Here is a 13,043-nt window from a genome sequence, read left to right as displayed (position 1 = left end):
GCTGCTTATAGCCCATCTAAACCAAATGTGAAGGAAGCAGCATGGTTTTAAAGGAGCCCTACCTGACAGTTTTAAATTATGTTATTTCTATAGAGATCCCCCAATAAAAACCTGGCTTCTTTCTACTGGAGAAAAGGCTACTATCTGCATGAAGTGCACACAGGTTGATGGCCTCTTGTGACAAGCGGCTGAATAATAAGATACAGCTAACAGGCTGTGCATTTATTAGAGGGGCTGAAATGAAAATAATCATGGCTTTGGGACCCTCCACCTACAATGGATACCACTGAGCAGGAGACACCTTGAGCCCTTGTGACCCACAAAGGCAGTGCTCCAATTCAACTTCCACACTCCAACATTCAGACCAAAACCAGATATGATGCTTTAAAGGTTTTAGATGTCTACAGGCAAGGTTACCATAAAAGGAACCACTGAGTACTTGCAGTGGGTGACTCTCTGTTAAAGGGCACTGAGACACCCATCTGCTGGCCTGATAGTCACAAGAACTTTGCTGCCTACCAGGTGCTAGGATCTATGATGTTGCTGAGAGGGTACCCCAACTTCTCAAGAGCACGGACTACTACCTCCTACTACCTTATCATGTGGGTTAACCAATGATGCTGCAAGCCAAACAACAGACAGGATCAAGGAAGACTATTAACACCTGGTGAGGCAGGTGGAAAACATTGGTGCCCAAGTCATCTTCTCATTGTTAGAGAAAAGGGGACAGCCAGAAGCAGATGCATAGTGCAGATCAACATCTGTCTTCATGGCTGGTGCCATTGAGAAGGCTTTGCCTTTTATAACAATGGGTTGTACTTTAATGATTGTAGCCTGTTAAACAGAGATGGGATGGATCCACCTGTCTAAAGCAGGCAAGAAAATCTTTGGCAGCCCCTTGGCCAGTTTGGAGAGACAGACTTTAAACTGAAGGACTTGGGAGTGGGATTCAAAATGCTTGTGCCATTGCTTCCTCCTGGTGATTAAGTGACACCAACCAGTGCAGATGTTCCTTGGCTACCTCTCAAGATGAGGATCAAAGGGCAGACCACACTGAGGGTATGTATGGCTGTGGTTATTGCTCTTACACCCCTTCTGTGCAACCCAGTTGCTTGATTATCTCTATGAAGTGCCTGGACACATACATGCACAGCACGGGCAATAAACAAGAACTAGAAATCTATGTATGGTCACAGGGCCATGATCTCATTGTAATGACAGAGCATGGTGGAATAGATCATGTGACTGAAATGTTGTCATGGATCGCCAAGTCAGTATGATGAGGTAGTGGAGTTGCTCATTATGTGAGAGACCAACTGTAACGTATTGAGCTCTGCCCAGGGTCAGGTGAATGAATTGAGAGTTTATAGGTGAGAATTTAAGGGAAAGTTTTAAATAGGTGACACTGTTGTGCGTGTTTACTATAGTCAACTTTATCAGGAGGAGGAAGTTGATGAACCTTTCTGTGGACAGATGGAAGTAGCCTTGTGGTCACAGGTCCTATTTCTCCTGGGGGACTTCAACCACCCCGATATTTCTTGGAGGGACAACATGACACAGCACACACAGTCCAGGAAATTCCTGCAGATTACTGAAGATAACTTTTTGACGCAAGTGGTGGAAGAACCAACAAGGCAAGGTGTGTTGCTGGACCTTGTACTAACAAACCAGGAGGGACTGAGTGAGGGTGTGAAGGCTGTAGTGACCTTCACTGTAGTGACCATGAGATAATGGAACATGGGATCTGTGTGCAGGAAGCAGAGTGGTAAAAGCACTAGAATCCCAAACTTTTAGAGAGTTAACTTCAACTTCTTCAAAGATCTACTTAGAGGAATCCCATGGGATGGGCCTCTTAGAAGAGAAGGGAGTCCAAGAGAGCAGGTCAATATTCAGGCATCACTTCCTCCAAGCTCAAATCCATCATATCCCTGTGATAAAGAAATTAGGCAAAGGGGGCAGGAGATATGCATGAATTAGCAGGGACCTTCTAGCAAACCTCAAATGGAAGAAAGAAATGTAAAAGATGTGAAAAAAGGGACAGGCCATATGGGAGGACTAGGAACATTGTCAGAATACGGAGGAATATGAGTAGAAAGGTTAAGGCCCACTTGGAATTGAGTCTGGCAAGGGATACCAATGAAAACAAGAAGGAATTCTACAAGTACATCAGCAGCAAATATAAGATTAGGGAAAACGTGGGGATGCTGTTGAATCAGATGGGTGTCCTAGCAATGAAAGACACAGAGGAGGCAGAATTACTGAATGCCTTCTTTGCCTCAGTCTTGAAGCTGGGGGTCTGGGTGATCCACCTGGAGGCTGTCATTCAAGTGGGAACTTGATAGGCTGGAAAGTTGGGCAGAGAGAATCCTAATGAAGTTCAACAAGGGCAAGTACAGGTCCTGCACCAGGGGAGGAATAACCCCAAGTACCAGAACAGATTGGGAATGACCTACAAGAGACCAGCTCTGTGGAGAAGGACATGGGGGTACTGGTGAATGACAAGTTCACTGTGAGCTGACAGAGTGCCCCTAGGGGCCAGGAGGGCCAGTGGGATCCTGGAGTGCATCAGGAAGAGTACAGCCAACAGGTCAGGGAGGGGATCCTGCCCCTCTGGCCTGGCCAGGTGAGGCTACATCTGGAATGCTGTGTTCAGTTCTGGGCTCCATACTTCCAGAAAGACAATGAGTTGCTGTAGAGGGTCCAGCAGAGGACATAAAGATGGTAAGAGGCTGGAGCATCTCTTATGAGGAGAGACTGGGAGCTGAGCCTGTTTAGTCTAAAGAAGAGAAGACTTAGAGGGGATCTCGTCAATCCATAGAAATACCTCAAAGGGTTGTCAAAGGATGGTGCCAGACTCTCTTCAATGGTGTCCTGTGACAGGATGAGAAGCAATGTCCATAAAATAAACCACAAGAAGTTCAACCTCAACATGAGGAAGAACTTCTTTACATTGAGGGTGGCAGCGCACTGAAAGAAACTGCCCAGGGTGGTCATGGAATCTCCGTCTCCGGAGGCATTCCAAGTTCACCTGGACACATTTCTATGTCACCTGCTCTAGGGGACCCCTGGCAAGGGGATTGGTTTGCATGATCTCCAGAGGTGCCTTCCAACCCTAGTGATTCTGTAATTCTGTATACATCACTCAAATGCAACTTATATACTTCAGAAGCTATACAAGGAAAAATTTGTACTTGAATCTGTAGGCAACGTGTTTGAAAAATGTAATTACCATGAAAGAGGGCAGGTTGTTTACCAAGGCATAAGCGATTGTGTAGAAGCCAGTGATGTGTCCCTTCAGCTAACTGGCTGCTGGGATAACTACTACATACTGAGAGCTGTCTGTCAGTCATACAAGTTCAGGACACGATGTTGGTCAGGTTTGTTGTACAAACCTGACCAGCCAGTCAGACAGGAGTGTAGACTGTGCAAATAGTCCAGGAACCTGAGCAACTGGAAGCTGGCTATTCTGTCACTAAATGCCTTTAGCCTCCGCCCTCAGTTTCTCTTGACTATAGTATATGCAAAATTTCTGAGGCATGTCTAGAGACACTGGATTACAGTACAGCAAGACAGTGTTACAGCAGGTATGTCAGGGAATTGCATACATTTAAATCTGAATAAGGACCACAAGAACCACTCTTCTACTGACTTTGCATCCTCAACCTATGTTCATTTTTCAAGCTGTTTTTCAGTCTTGTCTTCTCTTGGCTGCTTCTGTGACTTCAGAAACCAGACAGGACATGTTGGCATGTTAAAATTGTCATACACTTTCTCCCGCTACCTCTGGGCATCTGCTAGTTGTTCAAGAGGTCACTTAGTGCATAAGACTGTTATATGAAGTACTAGGTGACTGAAAGCCCCTGTAACAGTAAATTTAAAAGTAGTAAGTAACCTCTTTTCTTTATACATGAAAAGTTGCATGGTGCTATGCCCGTTCCTTGGTATCAGAAGTACTCTGTCTCAGCTTAAGGCCATTTCCCAACTCGAGCATACAGCAGGGTGATAGTTTGGGGATGTTGAAGCATTTGTCATTATGGTTAGCTGTTCTGAAACTTCCTTAGTGAAAACTTTTTACAATGTCTCAGTTTTAAAAGAGATATTTTTTTTATTATTATTATTCCTTAAATTGTTTTAACAAGCTGACTACTTTTAGGCACACTGTAACATTACCACCACTCATCTACTGAATCCAGATGAACTGCTGAATGAAATAATCATTGTTCTTTCAAAGAAGCATGTGGAATATGTTCAGAAGGGGTAAGTGTGAAATGTGATGACTTCAACTCGTATTTGAGTAAATGGTCACTAGTCCAGTCCTTTAAATGTCAATTATTTAAACTTAGTTTCTTGACCCCACTGTAAAATAATCTTTATTGAAATAATCTTTATAGAAAGTGTACAAAATGAAAGTGTTCAGAAATGAATGTGTACAATAAAACCTGCTCACACAGTGCAAAACTATGTTAAGTGTGTTCTACCAGAGCTCTTTCACCAACAGGTGTAAACCAATAGTAGTAGGGTAACTCTTAGGAAAATTTTAAATACAAAAAGTTGTTTTAGTTATAGTCACATGACCAAATGGGATAATTTTGGAAAATAGCGTGGATATCTTTTAGCTCTCGTTCTTGGCAGTTAAAAACATTAGCCTTTAGACAAGAAGTCAGTGCATTTTAAAAGGTGTGCAGAAGCCACACACCTTTTTGTGGATTATTTGAATTTGTACAGTTTACTAGCTAAACTAAGCTACTGATTGGTTAGATTGGTTCTTATTTTTGATCAAACTGAATGACTATTTTCTGAACTCCCAATGCATGAAATAACCATTGTGCTCACTTTTCAATATGCATTTTTGCAAGTTCTTGAGTATTTCAGTGACGGGTCTTGGTAGAACATCAGAGTATACATCAACGTCTGATGTATTTCCAAACTTATAATCTGGAAGGATGCTGGATTGCACAGTAGCACCTGCTCCCATTGTAATAATTCAAACTCTGCATTCAGTTTTTCCTATTTTCACACCAGCTGAGCTGTAACCAGCACAGATGAGAGTTATCTTGTCTAGGAAAAACATGGGAAATTTCCATCAATCCAGCTCTGAGGATGGGGGTCTTTGGCTAGCAGAAGTTCCTGTGGTGCAGTAGGACATTGGTGCTCCATATTGGTTCTAGGGCATAATCATAAATATAGTGCCCTGAAACTACAGTATTCACAAAGCTCTCAGGTGACTAAACTGTGGATTGTTTCACAGTATTCTGAACAGCAATGGGGTATTTTCTTTAATGTGCTTTTATTAATTTAAAATTGCATTACAAAACAAATATGAAATGGTTCAATGAGTATTCTGTTTTCCCTTCTGTTTTACAGTTATACCCTGAAATGTCAAACACTGTCAGATTTTGGTAAAGTAACTATGGAGTTTGAGTTAGAAGTGTGTCGGCTCACTAAGCCTGAAGCAGTGGGTATCCGACGACAACGACTTAAAGGTGACGCCTGGGTTTACAAGAGACTGATGGAAGACATCTTATCTAGCTGTCAACTGTGAGTGGCAGAGTCTTTTATCACGATGTTTTAGAAAGGTCTTTTCAGAGAAGTAATTCTTTGTCACAGTCACAGCTATATGTGAAAAATCTGTCATCTTGGGTTTTTAACCAGCCCTCTTTGTACATATTCCTTCCGTACGCTTCCTTTAATATTAGGTTTGTAATAAATGTTCTGCAACTTTTCTGAAGCGAAATTCTGTAAGCTGTTCCCTTGCTTGCATATTTTTCACGTATCTGGGTTAAAAAAGTACTGGTGTTTATGTGCTGAAGCTCATTGTGGGATGTCTTCAGTTATCAAGTGCATGGTGCACAGTAATAATCATTTGCATAATTCTCTTCCTGTCGCTGCTTAAGTAGGATTTATTGAGATCATTAACTAAGTCACAGCTGTGGTTCCCAGAGTTACACTATATGCTCAGTGTTGTACAAAATAGGATGGGCTTCAATAAATGTGAAGTCAAGAGAGCTAGAATTTAAACCGATCCCATATAAACCATTGCACTATCTCATTATGAAGCCTCAGTGATGCTTAACAAGCCTGTGCACTTTCTGATGCTCTTGTGTTAACGTGATGATATGAGGATCTCTGAAGAACAACACCACCTTTGAACTGTTGCGAATGGAGAAGACATTTGTAACCCAACTGTCTACAAGGAATTCAGTGACACATTTAAGAGAACTGAAGCACCAGAAATAAAACTTGAAATATGCAGAATGAGCGAGAACATCTAAGAGTTGGCTGGGGGGTTGCAATCATACCTTAAAAGTGGTGCATATCTCCCTATGCTCGTGCTGGGTGTCGTGTGGAGTGTTTATTTCTGTCTTTAGTTGTGCTACAGCAGGAACCATACCAGGCTAAGCCCAAGCAACAGCAGTGGGAAGACACATGTTGAAGCCTTTCTCTAGGCAAAGACATCCAATAACACCTGGACAAGTTGATGGTGTGCTGCAGCTTTTTCTTAAACTGGAGTTAACTGCCATATGCTGCTTGTAAACACCATGTTATTGCCCCTTAACTAAAGTCTATGGCACATCCACCCAAGGGTTGGGTGGATGAGAGAGCTGAGTATTGCTGGAAGCTTGCAGTGACAGACATGAGATATGGCTGCTAATGAAAGCTGGCTGCTTACTCTCTGTGACGATTACCTCAGGAACTGGAGGGTTATTTTGTCTGTATCAAGATAGAGGCATCCATCCATTTTTTTTCCAGAGCCAAGTTGTCTCTTTGCTTTGCATAGACAGGTAAGGGAACAGGAACATTTTTAGCGGGTTTCAAGAAAAAGTAGATATGGTTGCAAGGAGGGAGAGCAGAGAACTGCTGCTCCTTGAAATGTTTCTGGTCAAGAACCTTTCAGATGCAGAAGGAACTAGTAGGAAAAGCAGGACAGCATGAACAATGACACAAACCCACCTGAGAGATGGTAAGAGAGGTAGTAACGAGAGCCAGGGGTGGTTAGTCACAGTAATTGATAAGAGGGTGTGGAACGTGGTCATGTTCACTTTGGAAAGGTTATCTAATCAAGGACCTTGTCAAATGGGATACTAGGGAAAAGTGGGAAAGTCAGAAATTAAAATGGAGGGATGCAAATCTGACAGGCAGTCCTGTGAGAAGAGTAGGACTTGATGATTATGAGTCCCTTCAACTTGACACATTTTATGATTCTAGTCTGTGACAGAAGGACTTCAAAACAACCCTGTCAGTCACAGCAAGTGCAGGGGCTCTGGGGAATCTGCATCAAAATGGAAGTTTGCACTTGGTAAGGCTGGAATCTTGAGAGTCTGGGGTGTTGAGAGTGCTGGTGCGATGGTGCCAGCTGATGGGGCAATGCACAGGGGTCTCAGCCTGGTGCTGGCTATATCCCCCCCAACCCAGGTGTGTATATATATTCCCCAGCAAATGAGAAGCTTTCCCCAGCAAATAAGCAAGTAAGCAGGAGGCCTCAGGTCTGGGCAGGGGTGTCACACAGGCAGAGAGGGTGGGTGCTGGTTTTGAGGGGGACACAGAAGCCTGGAGTGTGCCCATGGGCCAGTGTGCAAGTGGTACATGCTTGCAGTGAGCACCAAGCTGGACCAGATGGTGAGCAGGGGACCCATATGGGGTCAGTGGGCTAGGGTCCAGAATAGGTTTCTGGGGTACCATTGACTATGCCTTGCTGTTGTAGGTAACTATGCTTTTGACATCCATTAACTGCTAGTACTGAAGTGTAAATGGTGATGCCCATACCAGCGCAGGAGATCTCATATGCAGTGTGTGACTGACACATGAATTAAAGATTTGTCTTGCTGAAAGCATAGCTAACTTATTTTTCTAATAAATTGGTACTTAAAACTTCATATCAGCACTTAAATACTTCTAGTATTCCCAGTTGCAACATAACACTCCTGTTCCAGTTTGGCCAAATCTAGAAATACATCCTCTGAGAGAAGGCAGGCTACAACCACCCCTCCCCCACCAGGTTCAGGAAAAAAAAAATTTTCCTCGAAGGAAAGTGAAAGAGATAAAAACTATTTATTTAACAAACACACAGGAAAAGGAATAATGATGCTAAATAATAAAACCTTTCGCTCTGCTGAAAGAAACCTAGGAAAATTTCAGAGTCCTTCTGTAGATCTCTCCCCCTCCTTGGAGCTGGGATGGTGTGGTGAGCCCACCTCCAGGGCCAAGGCCTCGGTGGAAATTCCTCCCAATGTATTCTGATGTTGAAACAGTCCAGCAGAGAGAAAAGGAAAAAAAATGAAGTCCCAGGAAAACAAAAGTTCAACTCTCCGGAGGAAAAGGAGCTGAGGAAAAAAAACTGCCGAAAGCTGGCTGGAAAGGAAAGCAAGCCGGGTGCTTCCCTTCCTTCTCGCTCTCCTCCCGCAGTTGAAAAAAAAAAGTCTCTATCTCTGGGTGACTTTGAACAAGCTGCAAAGTGCTTTGAAAAAGTTTTGCTCAGTTTTTCCTCCCCCCTCTCAGGCTCAGTTTAAAGGCATAGAAAGGCACAAAAATTAATTTCTGGGCATAGGGCAGCGATATGGGATACACATCATGAAGTCACTCCAAGACAACTCCTTTTTGGTTTCTGCGTGCTGAAATTTGAGCCTGCTACATATCAGATATCAGCTGGAAATCAGCTAAAAGTGTCAGTGGAGAAGCCGAGGGTTGTAGCTGATTTGACTCCGGGGTGCTGCAGTATCATGTGATCTCTGATTTTCCTTGCTTTCTCATTTCAATACAAACTTCTCCCCAAGAATTTGGCTTCTGCCCAGAATTTGATCAGAATGAAATAAGGTAGAAGATGGAAGGGCTGATAGAAGGGGGCATATTGATAGCATGACGTTTTAAATCACCAATCACAATCATTAAGCCCAAGGGCTGCAGAACTGAAACATTACTTTGCATTCCTTGAGTTTTACATTCAGGAATAACTACAGAAGTATCCTGGAAAACCCAAACTGCCACTGCTTAAAAGCACATTCTCTGTGTGTAACTATCTTCTCCCTATGGTGACAAAACTGATGTTGTGAACAGACAAGAAGTAATTAGGATGTCTTGTTCATTCTTTTAAAGCTAAAGATCACTGATATGATTCACATTGTCTTACAAGGTCTGATGTGTGAAAAAAGGTTCTTCATAGGCTACTGTCCTGAATTTTTTTACTAATATTCCTTGCTGTGAATGCATAACATTTGGTGATAGGAATTAGAAAACAGGCAAGAAACAAGAATTATGTGTGCCTTTTTTTTTTTTTTCCACCAAACTGCTGCTACTCTATCAGTAATTTCTTTTACTCACATCGCTGGAAATCTATTTCAGCTGACCTCATGTGGAACTCAAAGGCAAAATCAAGGATTAACAGATAAAGGAGCTATGTAAATCTCACAAGCAGCAGTCCTCCCAAAACTGCTGTGGTGTGGGACATTCTTCCATGGGGTGCAGTCCTCCAAGGACAGGCTGCTCCAGTTTGGAAGCAGGGGCCTCCTCTCCACCAGGTCTCCCACAGCATCACAGCCTCCTCTGGCGTTGGCACCTCCCCCACAGGCTGCGGTGGATTTCTGCATCATCCATGGATCCCCATGGGCTGCAGGGGTACAACCTGCTTCACCATGGTCATCACTACAGTCTGCGGAGGAATCTCAGCTCCAGCACCTGGAGCACCTCCTCCCCCTCCTTCTCCACTGACCTTGGTGTGTCCATGTTCTTTCCCTCACATGTTCTCACCTCCTCTTCTCTAGCTGGAATTAAAACTGCGCCACCACCTTTGGTTTTGATTTCTTAAATAGGTAAACACAGAGGCATTACCATCATCTCTAATTGGCCCACCCTTGGCCAGCAGCATGTCCATCTTCAGAGCCATCAAGGACTGGCTCTGCCAGACATGGTGGAACCTTCTAGCAGCTTCTCACAGAAGCTACCTCTGTGGCCCCCCACTACCAAAAACCAGGCCATGCAAAACCAATACAGGGGAGAAGGAAGAACGGAGGGACAGCATTTGTCTTCTTGAGTCATGGTTAGGCATGAAGGAGTCCTGCTGTCCTGGGTTTGGTGGAGCACCTTCCTCCCCATGGAAAGTGGGGAATTAATTCCTTGATTTACTTTGCTTGTGTGCTTTATCTTCACCTGTTAAACTGTACTGATCTCAAGCCAAGGGTTTTAACTATGACCCTTCCATTTCTTTCCCCCCTCTCACTGAGAGGGAGTGAGCAAGTGGCTGCGTGAGGCTGAGTTGTCAGCTGAGATGAAATCATGATAATTGTCCGTGGACGTTGTCTTGGCGTTACCATTAAGCTTAAGTCTTATCTCTTCATGATACTACCATTTGTCCAAGTATATGTGTAATTACAACTTACCAGTGTATGATCTTTAGGACTGAATTCACCAAACTTTGGGGCCTTATCTTGATTCTCCATTTCATCATCCTGGTGTTGAGGTGATCTTGGTTCATCTTCCTTTAAAAGCAGGTGATCAAGTGGTCCCTATTCTAAGTCCCTGTATGGACTTCATGCAATGGCAACACTCTTTGTTCCCTTTCTACCATAACTATTGCTCCTAGTACTTTGTGCTATGGATATTCATGTTCTTTCTGCTGCACATATTCTCAGTTCCTCCTTTCTGTTCCTATCCAATCATCTTCAGGTTTGGGTCCATCATGACAAGAAAGACACCTGTCTGTTGATGAGGCAGCATCAGTGGCAACTGAGGTAAGTCTAGGGGTGAGAGTTAGAATCAGCTCTAGAATCAGGGGGTTCCTGAGATTGGGGATACCTGAGCAGCAGCCCCCAGCCCCATCCAAACCTGGAAACCCTTGGCAGCCAACCAGCAAGGGAGATTTAAATGGCTCTAGGGAGTGTGAATGACCCAGAACCAGCAGAACAGGCATGAGCAAATGGGGTTGTGGCATGTCAATTTCTACGGACGAGGTGAGCAGAAGGGCTGCTCTTCAGCTGTCTGGGAACAGCCAATAGAGGCAGGAAATAGACCAAGTAGTTGGTGAAGGATGCAAAGAGATCTTTTCAGCACCAGTCTTAATGTATCCTTTCTCAGGTATAGTTTTGGCATGCCCCTTGTAGCTGCTGGAGTCACTGCACCAGCCATATCAGAGGCCTCCAGCCAGCCAGACCTACTGATGCTAAATGCAGCTCTCCACATCTCAGGTTATCAGGAGTGCTGGATGCCTCTCTGTGAGGCTGAGGCTGACAACCATTCCTTTTTTGGGTGTGCTGTTGTCGATGTGCTGCATCACCAGGTGAAGAAATGAGGGGAGGTGAATATACAGTATTCAAGAGAATGAGAGAGTAATGAATTCTGAGGTGCTACAGTGTCAGGAGTCTTGAACTTCATTGTAGTAGAGAGCCAGATGGTTTCAGAATGCTGTCACATAGCTAGTCAATGATCTGTTGAACAGGAGAGCTGGAAGCTGATCACTGCCTGATCTAGGAGAAAAGCTCCTCCTCCTGAAAACATGACGAGGACAAGTAGGACTGGCACTTTTTACAATGGGTAGGAAGGCCTGGAACCAGAAAGACAGTCAACTGATGAGGTGGATGAAGGAACTTCTGGCATGGAGGGGCCAACTAGGGCAATACAATCTACCTCTGTGTCACATCCTCATTTGTTAAGAGGAAAAGAAGAATAGTTCTCATGACTCCCTTCTAAGGGGAACAGAGGGTTCGATATGGAAACTAGACTCAATTTACAGGAAAGTGTACTGTTTTCCAGAAGCTCAAGTAAGGGACATTACTAGAAAACCCTCCAGTCTACTAAGGCTCTCTGATTATTATCAGTTACTGGTTCTTCAAATCAGCAATGATGAGACAACAAAGAGAAGTCTGAGGGCAGTTAAAAGGGATTTCAGGACCTAGGGATAATTGGTGGAAGAGCAGAACCAGAGGTAGTGTTTTCCACGGACCTTCCAGTACCAAGGAATAATACTCAGAGAAACAATATTCAAAGGAACGGGCATATCATCAGATCAACACTGAGCTTTGGGGCTGAAGTCATTAGAATAATGTTGATTTTTTGACCATGGGATGTCTGTTCAACACGTGGTCTTCTGACACCTGATGGGATGCACCTTCAGAGGGGAAAAAGGTTTCTAGCATAGGAACTAGGAGGACTTGTTGATAGAGCTTTAAACTAGTTTGGAAGGGGGAAAGTGTGGGGTATGCCCAGCCCCTGCCCTGGAGGGATCTCTGCTGAGATAAGAGATTTTGCAATCGCCCAGCAGGACTCCCTGGAAAGGCAACCACTTTTGGTCACGTCGAGAAAAGACAGACCCACAATCCTTTAGGAGACACTATGCAGATTTCTTCGTAACCCATTGGCCTGTACCCATCCCAGATCCTCTGTAATCCATTGGTCCTTTACTGATCCCTGTTGCAGTGGGGATACTGCAACACGCATATATCAAACCAGGAGTCCCGTGGAAAGGAAATATATATGGACAGACAGATTCTTGCTAGCTGTTTCAGAGAGATGTTTATTTCTCCAGCCGCATGGCCGGGGCTCTGCTGAGAAACTGTTCCAGTCACGGGACCAAGGGTCCTTCTGCCCGCGCAGGGAACACAAACCAACCAATGGGAACAACGCTGAGCAGGGGCAGGGAAACCCCGTGTCTGTGCCCTCAGGGCCCCTCTCCCAGGGCTACACGGCGGGGGAGGGACCCCAACACCGATCCCCTGTATCACTATAAAAGCAAGCCCTCTGGGCCCCTGTGGCTCAGAGAGGGTTCTCGTCCCTGGCTCTCCCCTTTGCCGGAGGGCACCCACAAAAAAGCTACCTCTGTGTGGAACCAGCCACACGAGCCTTCTCGTCTCTCTCTCTGGTCTGGCTTGGCCTGGAGGCTGCCTTGCAGAGCTGAGCTGGAATCACGAGCTGATAATCACTAAAGACCTGAGAGTCTCTGCAAGGGTCCTCCTGCCAGCAGCTGAGGGAAGACGCTGGGCCTCGGGAAGGCGATTCCTTTCGGGACCGTCTCCCCGGACCGGTCACCTCTTCCTGGGTCAGAGCCGCTGACCCCCATC

At 44.6% G+C, this 13,043-nt stretch overlaps 1 protein-coding gene across 5 annotated transcripts in view; it reads left to right on the top strand.

Annotated features, from left to right (window-relative positions):
- Nucleotides 1-12,404, top strand: part of MELK (maternal embryonic leucine zipper kinase) — a 30,769-nt gene extending 18,365 nt beyond the window's left edge. For 2 of the 5 annotated variants that reach the window (XM_039567658.1, XM_039567660.1), the window contains 3 exons: nucleotides 4,154-4,257; nucleotides 5,365-5,538; nucleotides 10,657-12,401. In XM_039567658.1, the coding sequence (XP_039423592.1) occupies nucleotides 4,154-4,257; nucleotides 5,365-5,538; nucleotides 10,657-10,696 (318 nt within the window). In that variant the 3' untranslated portion in view covers nucleotides 10,697-12,401. The other 3 variants (XM_039567656.1, XM_039567659.1, XM_039567657.1) reach the window with 3 other exon arrangements.
- The last annotated feature ends 639 nt before the right edge of the window (nucleotides 12,405-13,043 follow it).

The sequence above is a fragment of the Corvus cornix genome, chromosome Z (genome assembly GCF_000738735.6).
Source record: "Corvus cornix cornix isolate S_Up_H32 chromosome Z, ASM73873v5, whole genome shotgun sequence".
In the NCBI taxonomy this organism is placed as follows: domain Eukaryota; kingdom Metazoa; phylum Chordata; class Aves; order Passeriformes; family Corvidae; genus Corvus; species Corvus cornix.
This window is presented reverse-complemented; position numbering and strand designations above follow the sequence as displayed.